Genomic DNA, 20,618 nt, shown 5'->3' with positions numbered 1-20,618 from the left:
CTGAGAACTGCATTTGCACTGATGCAATTTAAGGTGGTTCAGCAGAGCTGTATCAGAACAGTACCTGCTGTTCCCTGAGTGTCTAGTGCTCTCTGTTTAGCCTAAGAATATCAGATGATAAAACTTGTCACCTGGAAGCTCTTCCTGCCCCTCCTAGGGTCATGGTTCATTGAAGAGTCAAAGCATTTGTACCCTTGATCTGCTACACATATAATGGAGAATCAAATGCCAAAATTAAAATATCCTTTAAGGCTCTCATTCAGTTTCACTGAGCACTTCCAAATTTGCTATGAAAATGCCTTGTTCTGGGACCTCATTGGGAGCTAAATACAGATTTGCTGGTTTCCTATCAGAGTTTCAGTTTTTCAAAGCAAAGCTTCATCCTGGTGGTGTCTCACTCTGAGACAATAGGATGAAATTCCCCCACAGTGTTGTAACAACTATGTAATATTTGAAGCACATCAGACTTCTGAATCGCATACAAGAGTGAAACACTTCCCATTTGCTGGAGGTTGATGCCTTCTGAAGCAGCAACACTGGAACAGACTCTGTTGATTTAGTCAGACCTATTTCTTGGCAGGTAATATTTTGATTAAATTTTTGCGCTCATGGGTGATTGAGCACCGTATTTATATATTCATTTCTTTTGTCCAAGTGCTGTCAGAGTTGCAAGACCCTAAAATAGGCAAAGTTAAAAAAAGGCTCAACTACAGGTGCTTTAGGAATGAACAAAATGCAAGTTTTGACATTAAAAATGGTGTTTTGGAGAACTGTAAGAGAATGTATGGCTGAAATTTTCAGGACTGCATACCAAACTTAACATTGTCAAAGCCCATTTTTCAATGAAGGGACATTGTGGGGTTCTTTTATCAAATATCAGCATTTACAGACGTGTTACTATTCCTAATTTTACCTGGCACAAGTTATGGGTGATGAGGGTCTGTGGGTTTTAGACTATGCATGTAGCCCCATGTTGCAATGTACAAAGAAACATGGAAAATGAGTAAAATGCAGCGTTAGAGAAACTGCATAAAGAAATCTACATACAATTCAAACTACACACAATTTTGGTCTACAGCTAACCTGACCTTTTGTATTCACAAAGGAATCATCCAGTCCATGACCAGATGGAGACAAGGAGGTCTGCAAAGCGAAGTCCTTGCTTATAGTACTTCCTACCTTTTACAGCTTCTCCTCCTTGCTTTGTAGGATTATGTTGCGAACAAGATCAAAGCACTGTCCCAGCCTTTTTCTTTTTTATTTCTTACCCTTCTCAGTTCCCTGTTTGCAGTTCAGCCCACAACCAAATGCAGAGAAAGGACATGCAGCAGGGTAGGGGGAGATGGCAATACCCACATCAGGGCTTCTGCCAAACTCATAGCATCATTGGTCTTACTGATGATCTGATGACTTGGTTGGTTCACAAGGGGTGATGTTACACTGAAATTTGTTCATGTTATACTATTCTCTACCAGAAGTTATCCTGAACTGGCTTGCTAAACAGATTTAAGAAACCAGGAAGAGAGTTCAGGCAGGTTGCTCAGAGCATTGAAGAGGAGTGTTACCAAGTTCCTTGATTTCTTCTGCCTCCATTTGTTGGTGAACTTACCATCTTTTATTAGTTTAAAGAAAATTAAACTGATTTCATAAATAAGAAATAGACCTTTACAACTTATTTCTAAGAATATGTGCTCCTGTTAGCCCGCACACAGAGCTACAACTTTGACTGCTGCCAGGTTTATATTATATGCACATGAAAATGTAACCACACAATGATGTAGTACTTGATATATTGTATTTTTAGCTTCTCAGTATAGTCTATATATTTGGAAGGCACAGTTCATTGCTTTCTGCTGGGATTTCTAAAGTAAAAACAAAAAAGCAAGCTCTTTGCAGAACTAGAAACAAACACGGTATCTCCATTAGATTTAAGGAATTATTCTCTTAGGAGTGGCTCATGGAATGGTCTGCTTGCTTAAAATTTGTCACTGGGCTGTTTGTCCTCCTGTTTCTACTTAGCAGCTTGGAGCTGGGTTTTTTTGGGGGGAAAGATGGGTTCAATTTTCATGCTAGTTTGAGTTAAAAGCCATCCCTCTTGAATGAGACTCTTTTGGTTTTGGAGAGTGTGCCTTCTGCCTAGGCACCGGAGCAGCCCCACAGTGCAGAAATGTCTCCTGTTAAGAAAGAACTGGGAAAAAAACCCGATTCTGACTGTAGCCTAGTGCTTACAGCATTCAGGTGCAGTGTCTGATCCAAGTGCTTCTTTACCCATTTTATCCTGAAACTCCCTCATGAATAAAAGCAGCTCGCAGCAGAGGCCTGTACATTTGTGTATAAGCTTATTTTTATAAGCCTATTTGGAAAAGGGTGGTTTAAATAAAGAGAGAGGTCAGCCATCCACTCTCTAATTACTGACCTCTGGCTGGGGTGATGTTATCCCTATCCAGCTTCCCCACTTGTTTGAGCATCTTCTTGCCAGCTCTGGGTGCACGGAGACCACTTTTGGAAATCCTGAATTGGTGAAGGGCTGAAAAAGAGCAAGGCTGCTTCTCTGAGTAAGCTTGCAAAAATGCTACTTTTTTAACCAGCAGCTGCTTGGGAAAACCTAGCCAAGGCTTAGGAAAAATCAGGAACACCAGCTTAGTTTAGAACAGTTACCTTGGAGACAGGAGTCCTAGCATAGATCCTAGCCTCGGAGGGGAGGCACAGGCTCCTAGTGAAAAGTTGAAAATGATTCAGTGTTACAGAGGGTCACACTCTTCCTTATGGTTTCTTGAGGCCTGAAAGCTCAAAGAAACTTAAATGGTTCTATTCTGTTATTGTGACGTTCTGCCAAGTGGAGACAGAGTTGCCTGTGGACTATATCAAACCAATGACCCATAGGAACAGGTGGTCTTAGCATCAATTCCATCATTTACTTGGCTGTCTCGTTACAGCTTGGACTGTGTTTGTGATGATACCTCCCTTGAACCTCATATATGCACACATACACACCTCACGGTATAATTGGAGCCCCTCATGCTGGAGCTGAGCGGCATTTCTCACCTTGGGGTTGAATGCACAAGGGAAAGCAGAGTGAGAACTGGAAATAAAAGCACGGAACAGGTCAAGCTTCTTTGAGACATTTTAGCCTTTGTTTTTACTATGAATTACATGCCGAAGTGGTGCATGTTTGTAGGTCAGCCTACTCTCCCCCAGAACAGCTTATGACACAATTCCATCACTACAAATAAGCCTATATACTTAGCTCATATAAGCAAATTTTACTCTTTCAAATTTCTTAATGAAGCAGTACCGCATCAGATGGCATATTCCTCAGTGACTCAACAGTGACATTTTATCAGAGATTGTCTGCTTTGTCAGTAAAGTGGGTCACTATAGATGGAACAAGAGCCCTTCTGTTTTCGCATTCGTTTCTCTAAGGTGATAAGCTCAGTCTATTAGACACAGAACAGTAGTATAGGAGGAAAGAAAGGAAAATTTAAGCAGAGGAAAAAAACCTCTCTATTCCTGGTACTCCATGTGACAGGAGATTATTTTTTAATGTGTGAAGTGACCCAGTAACATGGAATTTCACACTTCCATCCATACCCTAAAAGGAATTATTCTTAGAAATATAGCTCCTTAAAGAAAAGGCAGGGAGGGAAGTGAGCAAACAAGGGGTTTGGTTTTTCCTCCAGTGTGAGCAATGAGCTCATATGTTGAAGGAAGACTCCACTTTCTGTCTGGTCTCCTTCTTCTTTCAGATTTATGGAAATAACTTCAGCTGCCTTCTCCATCACCAAAGCAGACATAAAAGGAGAGGTGTGGGATGAGCAGGTGTGTGCTTTCCTCCTCTTCTCATCTTTCAGAGAAGCTGAGCTAACAGCGATGGGGAACAATTCACTGACAGTAGTTGCCATCTCATCCTCTCCAACTCCTTTGAGCAAGAAAGGATGGGAGAGTTTTGTGACTCAGAACATTTTTAAGGGCTGGTCTTTACTGCCATGCTAACTGAAGACACATGCAGAGCTCTGCCCAGTGGGATGCACGTCCCTGTGCAAAATCCCTAGCCAGCTCCGTAATGCTCTGAGTTGGAGTTAGTTGGCCTAGGGTGGTGAGGAAGCAAAAGTCCTGTTGACACTTGAACTGCTAATGCAAAGGGGATGCAGCCACAAGCTGTCACTCATCAGATGCTAATCCAGTCAATCTAATGTCAATGACATAACTGTGCTGGTAGAGCATCCTTATATGAAGTGATTGACTCAGCTGAGAGGAGCTATTTTGTCGTTATATGACTTAAGCTAACTTTACTTTGAGGACTACTCTTCTGGATGTACTTCTGCAGTCAGGTGATTTATTTATTGCTCCTTTGTGTAACACTCCCAGGGCCAGGGGGTAAAGCCCCCAAATATTAAAAAAAACCACACTCTGTACCTTTCATCTCTTTTGAGTTTAACAAATTTTAATCTCTAACAGTTGAAAAAAGGCTAAGAAAGCAATTTAGTTTTCAGTACTGAATGGTGTTGTTCCTTGTGTAAAAATATCTTGACAGGGAAGACCGAGAGTAGGGCACGATAAGCATGAACAAGCTGTATTAAAGGAGGCCAGACTTGATGTCGGATGTTTGTTTTCACACCTGGCTCATGAAATGTAACACCTGTGTAATGTTTTTACAGTGACAAGTTCCTGAGCAAACTGCTGCTCCTGGAGCAATATTTTCATTTGCTTTCTTTTTTTCTCTCCCTCTATTTTTTAGATAACGGCTCTGGGTCAGGAGAAGGAGGTGAGTACCAAGCCCCAGTTATGCTTGCCTTTGTTCTTTCTTTTTAACTCTATGTGTGTCAGTTTTATATGCATAGTTGCTGAACAGTGCATGAGTTAAACAAAACTTATGACAACTTGAAAATAAGCTTTAACTTTGCAGGGTTATCTGACCATCTCAGAATAGTATTTGTACAGGAATAGGTCGTAGTGTGCATTTGACCAATGTTCTTTCAGATTTGACCTATATACATTTTTCCTTTGTTGCCAACAGTATAGATCCCTATTTCACCTGTATTATGCTCCTGGAAATATCTGTTCACAATGAATTCCTATCTGCAAATTTTTTTGGCCTTCATTTCCTTAGTGTCTACAACATCTGGTTACTACATTATCCTTGGTCAAACATGTTTCCTTAAAATAGATAATGTGCATTACGATACCTGTTTTTATGAAATATTTGATCTGTGTCCATTCAAAGTTGTATAGTCGAAGAGGGGATGTAGCACAGCTGGTACTAGTAGAAGTGTTCCTATCTTTGAATGCATCTTAACCTTCTCCCAAGGATTTAAAAAAACAACCCAACATAATTTTATCTTAATTTTATCTTTGGTACTACTAGCAAGAATACATGTAGAATGAAAGCTGTGCGATATAGATATACATGGACATGGAAAAGCTATTTTATTTTCAGGCTTTTTTTGCATTAAGAAAGTGTTGTAGTTCATACTCAGAAATCTTGTATAGCTACATGAATATGTGCTTTTGTGGAGAAAGATCAATGGTATCATTGTGTAGATAAACAGAGGAGTTAACGTTCCAAAAATCAGGAGCTACCCCCTTCTTTCTTCCTGTATTGAATAAAGGGGAGGCATTTCCTTCTCTATCAGTAAATTCCTGGGCTGCTGCTAGCACATGGCCAATCTCACCTTTGTTTTCTTTTGAAGCAGTGGCTTTTTCTGCTCCAACACTTCCTCTTCTTACCTTCTCTGGTGACTTTTTTCTGAAGCTTTTCTTCCTGAGATTACATCATGTTCTTTCCCAGGCTCTATTTGCTTCTCCTCCCTTCTTTACTCAGCCTGTTAACTCCAATACAGCTGCTCCCTGTGAGTGCCTCAGTACTGCTATGCAGTTCTTATAAGAGACAGATGACAGCAATTTAGTACACATCTGACTTTTATTTTCGGAACAATTTTAGAAGCATTTGAATGCTGTTGTTTTTTTTTTTTCCTCAGTATTTCCCAATTGGATACAAAAATCCCCATTAAAGTCTCTTGTAAATGTTATTATGTTGGTCTGGAAGAGATTGGAGGCTGACTGACAGATGTGGGGATTCTTTGGGTGATTTTATGAACAGTTTGGAGAAAAGTAGTCCAGAGCATATATTTTGTTGCTTGGCTGCTCACTGGAAAGGTGAAAGGTCTGTGTTCAAATATACTCATTGCTTGATCTGGGGCAGGAGACTTATTCCAGGCCCACCATCTCTTGGTAAGAGAGGTAAGGAATGGGTCTCCCTTTGTCACTGCTGTTGGTTTTGTTCTCACTTAAAATATTCATTGAACCTGGGACAAAAAGAGCAATTGGAATGATACACCCTATGGAAAGGCTTTGTTAGCTGGGACTCAGCATGCTAATGAATTTTAATTAGTTATACAAAACAGAATGACACCAGTTGGGGAGATTTGGTGATTCCTCCTTGCTACCTTGTATCAGTGGTTAGTGCATTATCTTGGAAGGTGGAATATGTAGGTTCAGTTCACTTCAAGCAAAAAGAATTGAATCTAGTCCCTTGGCCCCAGGTGTACACCTCCTGCAGCAGTTTTGTGAAGTTAGCCCTTTATCTATTTGGATATCTTCTGAGTGCCTTTGGGCCAATTGAAGTGCTCCTGCTTCTGTTCAGTGTGAAAACATTTTGGTTTAGTGCTTAATGTCAGATAGAAATAATATTTTAAACAACCAGAAATTAAAAATCCTGCTTAGAACTTTTTTGGATACATCTGAGCTATTTGTGACGCACTGAATTAGTACTGTCCCCATCCGCCTTCATCACTAAACTGGATGTTGGGGTGTACTTCTGCAGAACAGTTAACTAATCTTCCGCATGTTGAGTCATTTTCTGTGTCTGAAAGCAATCCTTCAAAGGATGGAATCCGCTGTTGCTTTGATTATCGAGCTCTGTTCTGTTCAAAATCTCAAGGATATTTTTGTACTCACATTATTTTCATATCTGGAATTGTTTATGTTCCATTATTCGAGTAACTGTAATAATGTTACAAGGAGACATTAAAAGCATCAAAGACTCATTACAGGCTAGGGGAATTTAGAATCAACACCAAACTTCCAAAAGAATGCTGAATCTGTTCAGGATGGAGATGCATTGTTTGGGATTTAGGCAAGAAAAAGAGCAGGAACCTGAGAAGGTGACCTGCAGGGTAGAGGTGCTCTCTGGTGCACACCACAATTCTGCCTCTCTGGTTATTCCAGCTGACTGGACCATAGATCCTTCCTAGCCCAGCCTTCCCCATTGGCTTTTGGAGGAAGCCAGGATATGCTGAGATATAATAATCACCCAGGGCTGGTAGTATAATAATATACCTTTGGGCTAAGAGAGCACAAATGGGAGCTAAATTGCATGGGGAGCTTCTGTGCCTTGTGGTTTAGGTACGGCTACTGCTTGTAAGTACAAGGAAGCAACAATGGAAGTGGAAGAACACCAGGGTAAGTGGGAGAAAGCCAGCAAGCAAGCAAACATGCTAGCTTAGACATTTGTGTTTTCTTCCTGCAATTTACATTTTGAGATGTTAATTGCAGAATCAGTGTTTGCTATGTTTCTTAAGCACACAATTAGTGTGATTGTGTATGCAACAGTGATGCTTGCACACATGGAATAGATGAGTGCAGCTGCTTGTATAGGTTCAGGAAGCATAGTGATTGCTGTGCAGGAGATGTACTGTTTGGTGGTAGATTTTGAACTGTGAAGGAAAGTACTGGGAAGGCATCTGAGTTGTGCTCTTGAGTTGTGCTCTTGAGTTGTGCTCTTGAGTTGTGCTCTTGAGTTGTGCTCTGAGTTGTGCTCTAAATTGCTACAGCTCTACCTGTGACAGTCTCCACTGCTGAAATTAGCTGCTTGCCTCACATGCAGCTGAGATTTGTGGTTCACACTGTTCTCTTTCATTTTCCAGACACAGAACAAACTCATTAATGATTCCAAAACTTGACTTGATGCAGAGTTTTCCTCCTGCTCCCAAACTGTATGATGTTAAATACATTCAATTTTTTATGTCAAAAAGAGAGAGTAGATTTAGAACCAATTAAAAACCCCATAAAAGTTTTCTTTCTCAAAGACTATTTCAGACAACATCTTGCCTTAGAAGTTGTCATGTGCCACAAAAATCCTAAAGACTGTGGAACTACTGATCCACATTCTCTCCCAAATTATATTTACTGCTACAAGATATTAGATTTTAGGAAAAGAATTGAGAGTGGGAGAACTTTTCCAGCATGTCTGAATGAGATGGAGTGTAATTTTTAAGGGTGAAATGATTGTCTCGTTGCCTTCTGACATTCTGGATAAGCAGTTTCCATTTTTTATGCTCTGATGACACAATATTAATGAAGAGTAGTAATAAAATTACTCATTTTGCTCATCTCAGAAGTCTGAGCCTTCAGTTAGCATAATAAAAATTACACTTATGAAACCAAGCTGTTGGTCACTTGTGGCAATGGGTATCCTGAAACCACTTCTAAGTAGAGTATGGATTATTAATTCAGAAGTTCGAGAAACTTTAAAACCCTTGTTACACTACCATTATGTTACACCCCTACAGCAAGCAATGTCAGAGAGTGGGGACTCAGACCCAGGAAAGTTGCTTAGTTGAGGTCACATCTGAAGATGTGGGGATCCTTTATATTTGCATTTGAAATGGGCTCCTCTGTGTAATCAGTCTGCAATTTCCCTGTTCTGAAGAATGCAGTCAAAATCGGTTCCTGATCCACTTTTTTTAAATAGCGATTTGTTTGAGTTTGAGGCAGAACTGATGAAAGAGAAGTTACAGGCTCTTGTTCATCTCTGCCAGTTGCAAATTGCAGGGCTATTTGACCTGCTGGATGTACTTCCACAACTGTTAGATTGGGGCACGAAAGTTATTCTCAGGCTGTCACACGTCCATAAAGAGGTAGATTGCTAGCTTGAACAAAACATTTTCTTTCTTTCTAACATGAATTTTAAATTTTCATTTCTTATGAAACCCTCCATGTCCATCTGTGAAAAGACCTGTGTTGACCCGACAAGGTAGTCTGAGGAGGATTAACTTTGTAGGTTTATATGAATGTGACTTAGAATGAGCTTTTACAATTTTTTCTTCAAGGTGCTTTCTATATGCAAATAGTTTTGGGTTTTTTTTCCTCAAGTTTACAACTTAATACTAGCCAAGAAGACTTAAAAAGAAACAGTCATCTTAGTGATCTTCTTTCCCTTTTGCTCTAAAAAAGAGCTGGCACTCAGGACTCCTAGTGAGGTAGAAGTCCTAACACTTAGGTGAAGTAGTCTCCACGTTCAGAAGACTTCAGTCTTGTGTTAAAGCCTTGTCAGTATTCTAAAACAGGTCCTTGCAAAACATTGCCCAACTAGTAGTGAGACAACTGGAAGAACAGTCTGAGCCATTGGTCTGATTTCTGCTCAGATTTATAGTCACATTCTACATAATTATAAGAAATTTTGTCCCACTGCAGATGGGAACACTAATTCTTAAAGGAAAGCTTTTTGAAGCTGAAGCTGGTTCCTTTTTTTTGGATCAAAGGTATTGGTGGTTGTCCTGGGTTCAGCAGTAGCAGTCATTTTTCCCCTTCTTGGTAGCTGGTGCAGTGCAGTGTTTTGACTTTCGGCCTGGGAACAGAACTGATAACCAGCGATGTTTTGGTTTGGCCAAGGACTTTGTGAGCCTCATGCTCTGCCAGGGAGGAGGGGAGCCAGGAGGAAGCAGAGACAGGACACCTGACCCAAACTGACCAAAGAGGTATTCCATTTTTGTAACTGGGAGTTAGCCGGAAGGGCTGGGGGACTGAAGGGTTGGAGGAGGTATGGGTCGGTGCTTGGTCGGGCTGAGGGGGGCAAGTTATCGGTTGGCTGGTGCTGAGGTGTTGTATTCTTTTCCCTTGTTATTTCCTTTATCATTATTATCATTGGTGGTAGCAGTAGTGATTTGTGTTATACCTTAGTTACTAAACTGTTCTTATCTCAACCCGTGGGAGTTGCATTCTTTTCAGTTCTCCTCTCCATCCCTCCGGGAGCAGGGGGAGGGCAAGAAAGGGGGGGAAGTGAGCGAACGAATTACCTGACTGGGTTTAAACCACGACAGTGGTGAAGATAATTTGCTTTCATCTGGCAGTACTCTTTACTCATAAGGCTTTTTTGGGTAGTAATTCTCACCAGGAATCCAGACATACTGCAACAACTTTTGAAGGAGAACCTTATTTCTTCTGAGTTCCCAGGTCCCGTCATTGGTAAAAAAGCACTTCCAAGCCCTTCCTCCCATGTCCCCCCCAAGTAAAGGCCTTTTTGACTCTCCTCCAGATACTGCTTACTTTCTCTGTTTGATAGTGCCAGCAAATGGCAGCTGTGAAGTTGACTTTCTATGATAATGCCTTTGCAAGGATGTGTTGAAAAACATCAGCGTGTTAGGTAGACCAGTTAACAAATGGTAATGACTTTATAAGCCAGCTTCTCAGAGAGAAATCAGTGTCCTAAAAGGCCCTTGCTTTAGTAACCAGCCAACAGGGTGAGATTCCTAAGTGTCCTTCTATGCCCATAACGTTACATATTTATTATTTTCGTCAGTGTTTATCTGTGTACCTAAGCAAAATGCACTTTTGATATTAAAAAAGATGTAATGGTAGTTAGACAGATGGCACCCAATCATTTCAGGCTTTTAAGCTAAAGAAATAACATGCTTGCAATACATATAGCGAAGTTAATTATTATTAAAATAATTTGTTTTGAATTTCTAATCCCTCTGAAATTTAATAGCTAAAGTATCTTGTGATGAATGTCTAGCAGATTGCATTTAGTAATTAATAAATTGATATACAGTATGTGCTTTTTAGCAGGCTGCCATCTGTTCCTTCCCTCACAGGGGACAACACTTATCCAGTAATTGTCGCACAGTCAGGGTGGTATAAACAGACACAGTTTAGAACCTCAAATATTTTTTATTTTAATTTGTAATAATGCTACTGATTTGTTTTAATGTATTTTAATAAGACTGCAGAAATTTAATGGTGATTAACACTCTGGATAGGAGGTAACATCACGTCTTTCAGCGTATTTCTATAATGGTATGCGACTTAGAGAGATTTAAGTGCTGATTCTGTCATGTGGCTTGTCACTGAGTATCACTTTAGCTTCAAATAGCCCTATTTATTCCTGTTGAGATCCTGCTCCCTGTAGGTAAAATTAACACTGAACTAAAACTTGCAACAGCTAGTGTGTTTTCACCAAAGGTTCAGCAAGGCAGAGGAAAAGGACCTGGATATTTAGGCCTTCTGTTGGTGAAAACTTATTCTGAGCAGGGTTTTCAGAGAGGCTTGAACTTGCTTGGAAAGATGCCTGAGCGAAGGGCACAGAAGGGCAGATTCCTCTTGTGCAGGTTGACAGATCCCAAATGAGGGCAGGTTCATCTCATGCAGCCTGAATAGGGCCTGCAGAACAGTGTTAGGCATTTGTGAAATTGTGGGGCACCCTCTTTGGCATCTGGTGACTTTCTTGTCTTCCATTTTGCACCATCATCTACTCATGCATAATTTCCCTGGTGGTTATTCTGAAGCTGTCATGACTTCCTTTGGAGAAAAATGAGTTAGCTGCACCTGAAACAGGGCAGTGGAGTGAATGGGTATTCAGGTTTTTTGTGTAAAAGCTGATCCAGCTGTCACGGTATGCAGGCTTCCTGCACCATTATCCATGGTGTCATGTGCATAGAAGCAAAATTGAAGTTGTCAGATGTGTAAAATACCTTACACATAATAAGGGTAGGGGTCATAGGGAGCCTTACAGTGCACATCTGCAAGTCCTTTTCTTAGAAGTACACATGTTATCATAATCACTGGGCAAATATATCACCTTGTCTGGGGCATCAAGTGTCAAACTCCCCTCCTTCAGGTACCTCAGTCATAAGTAGACTAGGCATCCTTGTGTTAGACCTCTAATACCCCTTCTTGCAAAGGCAAACTTCAAAGGCTGGTATCTTCATTGGAACATGCTCACAGCTGCAGTCTGTGGTCTATACTGCATAGGGAAAGTATCTTTCAGCCAGTTATGGATCTCTGGCTGTACCAAGCCAGGCTTCACTTGTCAGCCACCTGGGTAGTTGGGTAAGAGAGCTTCCACAGTGGTAAATATTACTTTTGAATACAATCCATCAGCATGGTCAAGATAATTCAAGTTATCACCACAGATTTGGCATAACTAAGAGTAGTTGTTGCTCTTGCTTTAAACACACACTTATAGACAAAAAAGCAAGTTTGCAGCTTTGTTTCAAATTACGGGGACAATCTCCGTTTTAAGTGTGTCATTAACGTTGCCCTAAATATTAATGGAAGAGAGAGTAAGTCATTAAAATGTTCAGTGAGCTGCAGCCTGTAATAAGTGATGCTGTGGACTGTGGTGTTTTGAGAGGAATTTCCAGTGCTAGCTGTGCTGAGGGAATCACAGTCTGATCACAGGGGGTGGTGTGTTCTGCACTTTAGGGTGCAGAAGGGGATTTGCTGTGGCCCTTCTCTTTTTCTAAAACCTTTTGAGATTAGCTGCTCCCATGAGGCGCAGCAAAATTCACTATACTTCCAAACCAGATAGGAATTGGTTTTCAGAGGGGCTTTCCCAGACAAAGGAATCATTATTCCATCTGTACATGGCTACCGAATTGCGGCAGCTCTTGACAAGCTCCCCTTGCTTCACTGTGAATAGTGATTAATACATACATGCAGCGGAACTCCCTTTCCAGGCCATGCCTTGGGGCAGAACAGACTTCAGTTTGACACAGACTGATGCCTTTGCTTCAAGCCTGATTGAAAGCCTTCAGTGGAAACCAAGCCATATTACCATTGCAGGAACATGCAGATGAGTTGCTGAGGGAAGCAATTTACTGCTTGGCAGTTCCTCTAGAGCTACTGCCTGTTTGCAGGTTCCTACCCTGTGGCTCCTAAGATATAACTGGCCATATTCTGCAGAGGAATAATGACTTGAGAAGTGTTAGGGATCACTGCAGCTCAGAGAGACAACTGGGAGTCACAGATACCATCCTTGTGCCTTGCTTCTTTTGGAGGACATGGCATTAATGAAGTACTGCCCTGAAACACAAAAGGAAGCTGAAAAGAGAGGGAAAATGAGCTTTCACTCATTGTGAAATTAAGATGTCAAAGAACATAATTAATCAAGATTCCAACTGAAGTGGCGAGAAGAAATTCCGTAATCATCTATACATCAATATTAGAAGCATGCTTAATAAACAAGAGGAGCTTAAATTTCTCATTTAGGAGCATATTTTGACCTAATTGATATTACTGAAACCTTCTGGGAAGATCTGATTGATTTGAATATTAAAATTAATGGCTGTAACCTATTTAGGAACAATCAAATGTGGGGGAGAAAGGAGAAGAAAGGGACAATCTATCATTGTCTATTTGGAGACATTTGCAGCAAAGAAACTTATGCTCTCAAATATTAATGGGTTAACTTCTTTTAATGGGTTAACTTCTTTTAACAGAACACAAACTGGGTATGGAAAATGTCTGCTACCAATTCAGGCTGAAAAACAGTATTCATCTATTCTGTATTGGTGGGAAAACTCTATTCAGTCTAAATTATACACAGTGTCGGATGCTGCTACTACTAAAACATGATGCAGCTAGTAATGAAAGAAGCTTCTGAAAATTATAGATGACTATCACCTAACTTGGAAATGTTGCATCAATACACATTCATCTGTGTTACACCTCATCCTGACAGGTGTAAATTATTTATACCTAAGGTGCAGGTGTTCTTGACTTGCACATATTTATTATATGCAAAGTACAGTACAGGTAAATAACTCTATAAATGAGGTCCAGCAAGTTCCGATCAAGAAAGAAAGGCCACACTTTTTCTAAAACAAAATTAACTTTAAAAGGTAGAGAAAGCAATTTTAGGGGGTGAGAAGGGAGAGAGAGATTTACACTGAATAGTATATAACAACAATGATCAAGTAGTTGCGGACTATTGTTTATGAAAAATAAAAGGTGTCGGGGCATTCACAAGGAGCAGAACTAAAGCCCATGAGGGAGCGATGTGCATGAGCGTGTGTGTGTATGTATTGCTTCGTTTGCTCCATTACAGAATTGAAATGCTAATAGTGCAGTGAAAGTGCACTTGGGTTGTTTTGTAGTCAAGTCAGATAGCATATATAAGATATGATGAAATATTTTCCATGCTAGCAGTACTGCAAAAGGTTATTAAGCACCAACTGTTGAAGTCAGGTGTTTTGTAACCAGCGGATCTGGCTGAAAAGCTTTAAAAATGGGTAGTAAAGAATTCTCTGAGCTAACAATGACTACTTTGGTCTCTTTTTCTTCAGCTGAATTATAAGAAATAACGTACAAATATTCTGAGAAAAGATAAATGTGATGATCGGGAGGGCTACAGCCTTTCATACTGGCATCCATCAGAAGAAAAGCAGTGGAATAGAAGGCAGAAGAATCAACTGAGTACAGAATTAAGGGAGGGAAAAATATGTAATTCCAGTCATCATGGGCACATGGAAAAACTTTATTGAGAAATTTACCTTTTCCTTAAACCTATTTTTCCACAACAGACATTTGTACAACTGAAAATTTTGTGTAAGTGTACCACCTCAAAACCATAACCTTTCTCAGTGGAAGGCAATCTCTCATACAAGTCTAAGTAACTGGAATGTACAACATCCACACAGTGCACATCTGATGGGGGAAAACATTGCAAATCAATACATTGTTATATGATTGTTAAATGTTACGGAAACATTATAGAATGAGTGTGTTTCAAGGGACTGTCCTTGGCCTTGTAACCCCTTCCACTGGTGACCTTGAAGCAAAACAGTCAGTACTGATTTGGTCTGGATGACAGAAAACAGGTCACTGCACTGAGCTAACAGTATGCATAAGCAGGGGGGATCTTAATGTCTGAGGACAGGGTTATACGTAGGGAGTCTAGGATATAGGCAATTTTTCCTCAATAGCACCCTCTCTCCTACTGACTGATCACCCTGAAAAGGACTCATTGGGGAATAAGGTGAAGGCGAATAATAATGGTCCGTGCAGAAAAATGGTTGTTAACATGTTTTACCTAAAGAATATCATAGACGGCAGTTAGGTTTTATGACAACTCTCCTGGAGCAATGTGTCCAGCTCTTGTATCTGTTGTTCTGGAGGGTGCTAACATGTTGGGGAAGGGTGTTGAGGGTCATAAGAACAGCAAAAGAAGTAGAAATATCATGAATGAAAGTCATGAGCAGTGCAATTCGTTTAACTTACTCAAACTGTAGGGAATCATTTACTGGCATGAAAAAGTGAAATCTGACACTAAAAGACACTTTAGGGTGCCAAACTGAGGCATAGGAATGTGGTATCTAGAAAGAAGGAAAAATCGAGTAAGATGTACATTCGTAAAGATAAAAGCAAATGACCTCTACTGCAACTTAATAAGAGTAGTGATAGAAAAATGTACAGCATGCTTTAGACAAAAGTTAATTTGAGAGTCTCACTTGCACTATTCTTCATGTAAGCACAGGCGCACAGGTAGGAGGGAGAGACTCCCTTCAGCCAAGATCCAGGAAAATTAGGAAGGACTGGTGTGGATCTAAAGAATGTAAATGCAGCTGTTCAGTTGGTAGCGTTTGATTTGCTGAAGCGCACAAAGCTGCTAAGCTGCTATGAGAAAAATGATCACTTTGATCTCTGTCCACCTGACAGCCTTGTGTAGTCAGCTGTAAGCCACCACGATACCGCGATATGTTAAATGCTTCTTGACTCCCTCTGCAGATTTCTGTGGGTTTTTTCCTTCTGCTCAGATGTATAGTTCTCCTTTATGACCTTGTTAAAATAAAAAAGAGGAGTGACTAATGGTAGTGAAACAATAAGAGTATAGTTTATTTCTCTTTTACTTGGTGAAGAGTTATGTTGTACATGTCAACAGTAAGATTGGTGCAGATATTTTTAGGATCAGCATATTTGAGATACTAGTTTTACTTTTTAGGATATGTGGCATTTCCATGAGTTTCTTGTTAAGATGACTTTTTTCTTTTATCCTGTACAACTAAACAGATTAATCTGGAAAATATACCACAGCATATATATATGAGTACAGTCTAATCTCATCATTGGAATCAGAAAGTGGAAAAAATCCAAGCAGTAACCTTGCATTTAGGATTGCAGTAAGGATAATCTGCACTTAAAGACTGTCAAGGAAAATAGCATTAAATCCCCACTATCTAATATTCAAGGACATTAAAAGGCACAGGGTTTCTATATTATCAGTGCCAATAAAGAGTACATGTGACTAGGACACATGTCAATGCCAGTTGTGTGTCTGGTGGAGCAAGAATAAATACAAATAAATTGAAATGAGTCAAACAATGAAGCATTAGTGTTTTCAAGGATGCTTTCTTGTCATTGGTACAGTTTTACCACCCTCCAATTGCCTGATTTTGAAAAGGGAGCACTATTAAGGTTAATAGCTTCACTGTATAATATCTGCATGTTGACAGTATACCTGAAGGCAAATGGATTTAGGTAAGCAAAATCAGAGCTTAATATGAAAGTCATGCTTTCTGTTAACAATGTCATATTTATTTTAGAGTATGAAGGATCTGGAACAGAAGTTCAGAGAAAACACTCAAAATGTGGAGTTTGCAAATATAGGGCTGAGTGTGACGAGGATGCAGAAAATGTTGGGTAAGTAGTGAGTTTTCCTTAACAACATCAGTGAAAAAAAGTGGGGGGAAATGTTAAAGAAAAGGAAAAGTACACGATCATTCTTCACTGTATTTGTTATTCTTAATTGAAGCTTTATTGATGTCCAATAATAACGTGTTTGTTGTGTGTCTGTAAAGAGCAAACCATTTGCAGCTGCAAGGTAAAGGAGGAAAACAACAAAGAGGTATATTGGAAAATCTTTATTGAATATTTTTCAAACAAAGGACCTTGATCTATTTTAACCTGGCAACAACAAAAAGTAAAACACAAACTGAACAGGTTTAATTCATCCCTAGGATTTGTTTTTCTCTGTGTTCTACTTGTTCATAAAGTACTACAGTGAAAAGCTTGAACCTAGACATCAAGTTGAACTTGTGACCTGAGCCAGTCACTGCTTCCAACCTCACTGTGCCACTTGAGCTCTTAGATGCACCCAAGGAAAAGCTGGTGAAAAATACCAGTTGTTGTCAGAGCTCAAAACAAGTGTTTAAGAAACAAGCAGATACTAAAACCAATCCATAATGCAGAAGCAGATGCACTAAATTTCCCTACTCAGGATGCTTGATTAGAGTATGTGGCTGTCCAGGCTCTGTGTGGCTGCCAGAAGGGCCAGAGACATCAGGGAGGAAAGGGCTCAATTAGACATCCCTGTGAGGGTATTGAGGTTTGTTGAGAGGTAAAAGAAGTCCCATCTAATTGATGGGGCTTGGTTTTCCCACAGCTATTTTCCTGGGAGTGGTCACCAGTATGGAAGAAGCTTAACTAGTTTCTGGGCTGATGCCAGGTATTGGGGTCACAGCTACAGAGGCAGTGTGTGAAGGTGTTTTGAGAGAAGTGCAAATGGTACATTTTTGTGTGCATGGAGGGAACAACATCTCAGAGTAACAGTGCCTGAACATCTCGCTAATTGGGGGAAGCTTCTGTCTTCCAGCTGGAATCCGTTTCATGTTGAAATATGTCTTAATTGCACAAGATTTTATTACAGGATATCAGCATGAAGGCGTCTCAGGCTGTAAAGCAGCTTAGCACTAATATTCAAGGTGTGTATTCAAGATTAAATCATAGCATACAAAGGAAACCAAAATGGTAATAGTACTCATGAATACTTCACATTTCATGAAATGTCACAGTACCAAAGTAGGCTTGCTCTTTTCTGGAGAGACAAATGAGCTGTAGCTGTTTTTTATAATGCTAATAATTTTCTGCAATACTGCTTTGGTCTGTTCAATTTATGACTGGCAAAATCGATATAGATCTGTTTGTTATATGCACTGAGATGTGCTGTTGGCTTTGAAGATAAATCCTGAAGCATTCAATTTCAGTAAAAGCTTGCCTGTTCATTCTGTACTTGTGGAATTTACATTCCTCTGGCTATGTAGTATCTATGATTTAGAATAAAGTTAAGGAGAGTGGAAGATTTATTCCCTACATTGTACTCACATAAAATGAAGCCATGCTTCATCTTCTTGGCAACAGGAAGAGAGTGCTCTTTTGCCTCTAAGATTTCTTTAATTAGTCCTCTTTTAAAAAATTGGTGAAAACAAAAATTTTTATGTAGGAAATACTCAAAAGTTAGAAAATGTTCCCATGAGGGTTGGTCACAATCTGTCAGATAATTTCTTTCAATTTTGTCAGATTTCCATCCTAAATAATTTAATCTCATTTTATTTTTTCCAGTATCTTTGACCATTATAATAGGCTTTAGTGATATTCACCGTCTGTTTAGACTTAGATTTGAATTGGGCTCTGTTAAAATGGATTGCCTTCACAACGCTGATTTTGACAAGTCACATAGAAAGTCACAGACTTGCTTGAGTAGAAGTTAGGAGTTGGCTTCTTCTTTTCCTAAAATTAAAAAAGTTATTTACCTGGCAGAAACAAGATGGAATTGAAATCTTCTTTTGGGGACATTTTATAGAGCACCCCTTAAAATGCTTTTTACGTCTTATTTTTACTCCCTTTTCTGCTGGGCTTCAACATGTTTTCAACCTCATAAAATTATATCATGACATACAATTATTGGCAGTACAAGTACCTTTCATCAGACTTGTATAAACATTGCTAGGCTCATATTATTATTTAACCCAATTTTGCAGCATATTGCAAACACTATCACCCTTAGTTCTAGCAAATCACACCCACACCCTGGTTTCATAAAAATATTCTGTTTTTTATCTTCCTTTTCAAGCATGAGAATGGCCACTGTAGCTGTTTTGAATAGTGAGGTAAAGTCTACTGAATCACAAACAAAAAGAACCTTTAGTTCCGTTCAAGTAAACCTCTTAGGCCTGGGTAACGCCTGCACTTTGTGATGTTAAGACTTCATAAAGTGATTCACATGATTACAGAAGGCACTTTAAAAGGATTTTGCTTCATGATAGTAACTGAATGAGTTAGTTGAACTGTCTGCTAATGTGCAGTAGACAGTCTCAATCCATATTAATGAGATGCTAACACTTACAGTAAATATACAATTATGCATTATTTTCATCCTTTTCCAAGCCATGCAGTCTAAGACCTTATAAACACCAGATCCTTCTGTTCCAAGTGCTCTTGAGAAGCAGAATGGAATCTATACGCCTGTTTTATGAATAAATCTAAATTATGGATAAAATGATTAATCAGTTGGTGGAAGGGGAGGCTTTTGTGCCACAAAATGTCAAGTGGTTTGAGGTAAATGGGCTTTCAACAGGCCAGCCACAACAGCCTAGAGCACAGAATAGGCAGAATTTCCCCTAATAACAGAATGATCCTGCTAAATACAGGTCTATTCCATATGGACTGTAGTTTGTCTTTTGGGCCTGGAGAGATGTGGGAGTCCTATGCAAAAAATGATGGTACCTGAATACTGTAGGATGTTTCTTGTGACAAGAAAGTAGGAGCAAGACTACTTGGCATTTCCTGATTTTTATAGTTGGATTTGCACATGTCTAAGCAAGTCCTTTCTTCTCAGAGGAGGACAGTGATAGTGCGAGGGATGACAGACACATGTCAGAGCATGGGAAATGCTGATCTGACATAATGGAAAAGGTTTCCACCATGAGGGTGGTCTGGCACCGGAACACAGTGTTTGGTGAGGCAGTGAAGTTTCCAGCCATGCAGATGTTCTGAACTTGATCAGATATATTCCTGAGCCAGCTTTGAGCAGAGACTTGGACTAGATGACCTCTACACGTCCCTTCAAGCCTAAATCATTCCGTGGTTCTGTGGTGATCTTTAAAAGCAAATTTAAACAAGGTCAGTTGTACACAGCTTAGATGCACCCCATACTACAAGTTAGTGATGTTACTTTTTGGTTGCTCTTAAATTGTATTTTTCCTTTGGAAAAAGTTGCAGATTTTTAGTTTTCATGTTTGGCATTAAAGCATTATGGCTGTCTCTGATCAAAGTTGCTACATATGCTTTTATTATGCAAGATCACACATAGTTGGAAGAATTCAGGCTTTTCACAGAGTTTTAGATTTGTATCTTCATTTTGTTTGATTTCTCAGAAACATCATCTATCTAAACCAGAAATGGTTACAATGCATAGTAAATTGAATGAAAAAAAATATAAACAACTTTATAATTTCCACTGCCTCTGCAAAAAAAAATCAGTCGAGTTTAAGTGGAGTGATTGAGACAACGAAATAAAGCCTGAGGAGATGGTTGTCGTAAACAGCATACCATACTGAAAATGGAAAGCTGATGTTCCACTGTATGCAAATCAGTACATTGCTTCTTCATATAAATGCAAAAAGGAAAGAGGTTGAGGAAAAATGACGGAAATAGATTTCTCCTTTTATTCTTCTCTCCTACAACTTATAAGCACTTTAAAAAGTTGTTAGTTTATGGGCAGGACAGGCTTTTCAAGAGCATAGAAAATCACTTGTAGACGCACTGCTAGTCTTAAGTTGCAT

At 39.6% G+C, this 20,618-nt stretch overlaps 1 protein-coding gene across 1 annotated transcript in view; it reads left to right on the top strand.

The window, feature by feature from the left end:
- TMEFF1 (transmembrane protein with EGF like and two follistatin like domains 1) overlaps window positions 1-20,618 on the top strand; it is a 120,434-nt gene that overhangs the window by 76,977 nt on the left and 22,839 nt on the right. The window contains exons 4-5 of the mRNA XM_062608963.1: window positions 4,739-4,765; window positions 16,602-16,698. Of these exons, the coding sequence (XP_062464947.1) occupies window positions 4,739-4,765; window positions 16,602-16,698 (124 nt within the window). The remainder of the gene's footprint in view (window positions 1-4,738; window positions 4,766-16,601; window positions 16,699-20,618) is intronic.

Source organism: Pezoporus occidentalis, unplaced genomic scaffold (genome assembly GCF_034315485.1).
Source record: "Pezoporus occidentalis ecotype Australia unplaced genomic scaffold, CSIRO_AGI_Poc_V1 ctg132, whole genome shotgun sequence".
In the NCBI taxonomy this organism is placed as follows: Eukaryota; Metazoa; Chordata; class Aves; order Psittaciformes; family Psittacidae; genus Pezoporus; species Pezoporus occidentalis.
This window is presented reverse-complemented; position numbering and strand designations above follow the sequence as displayed.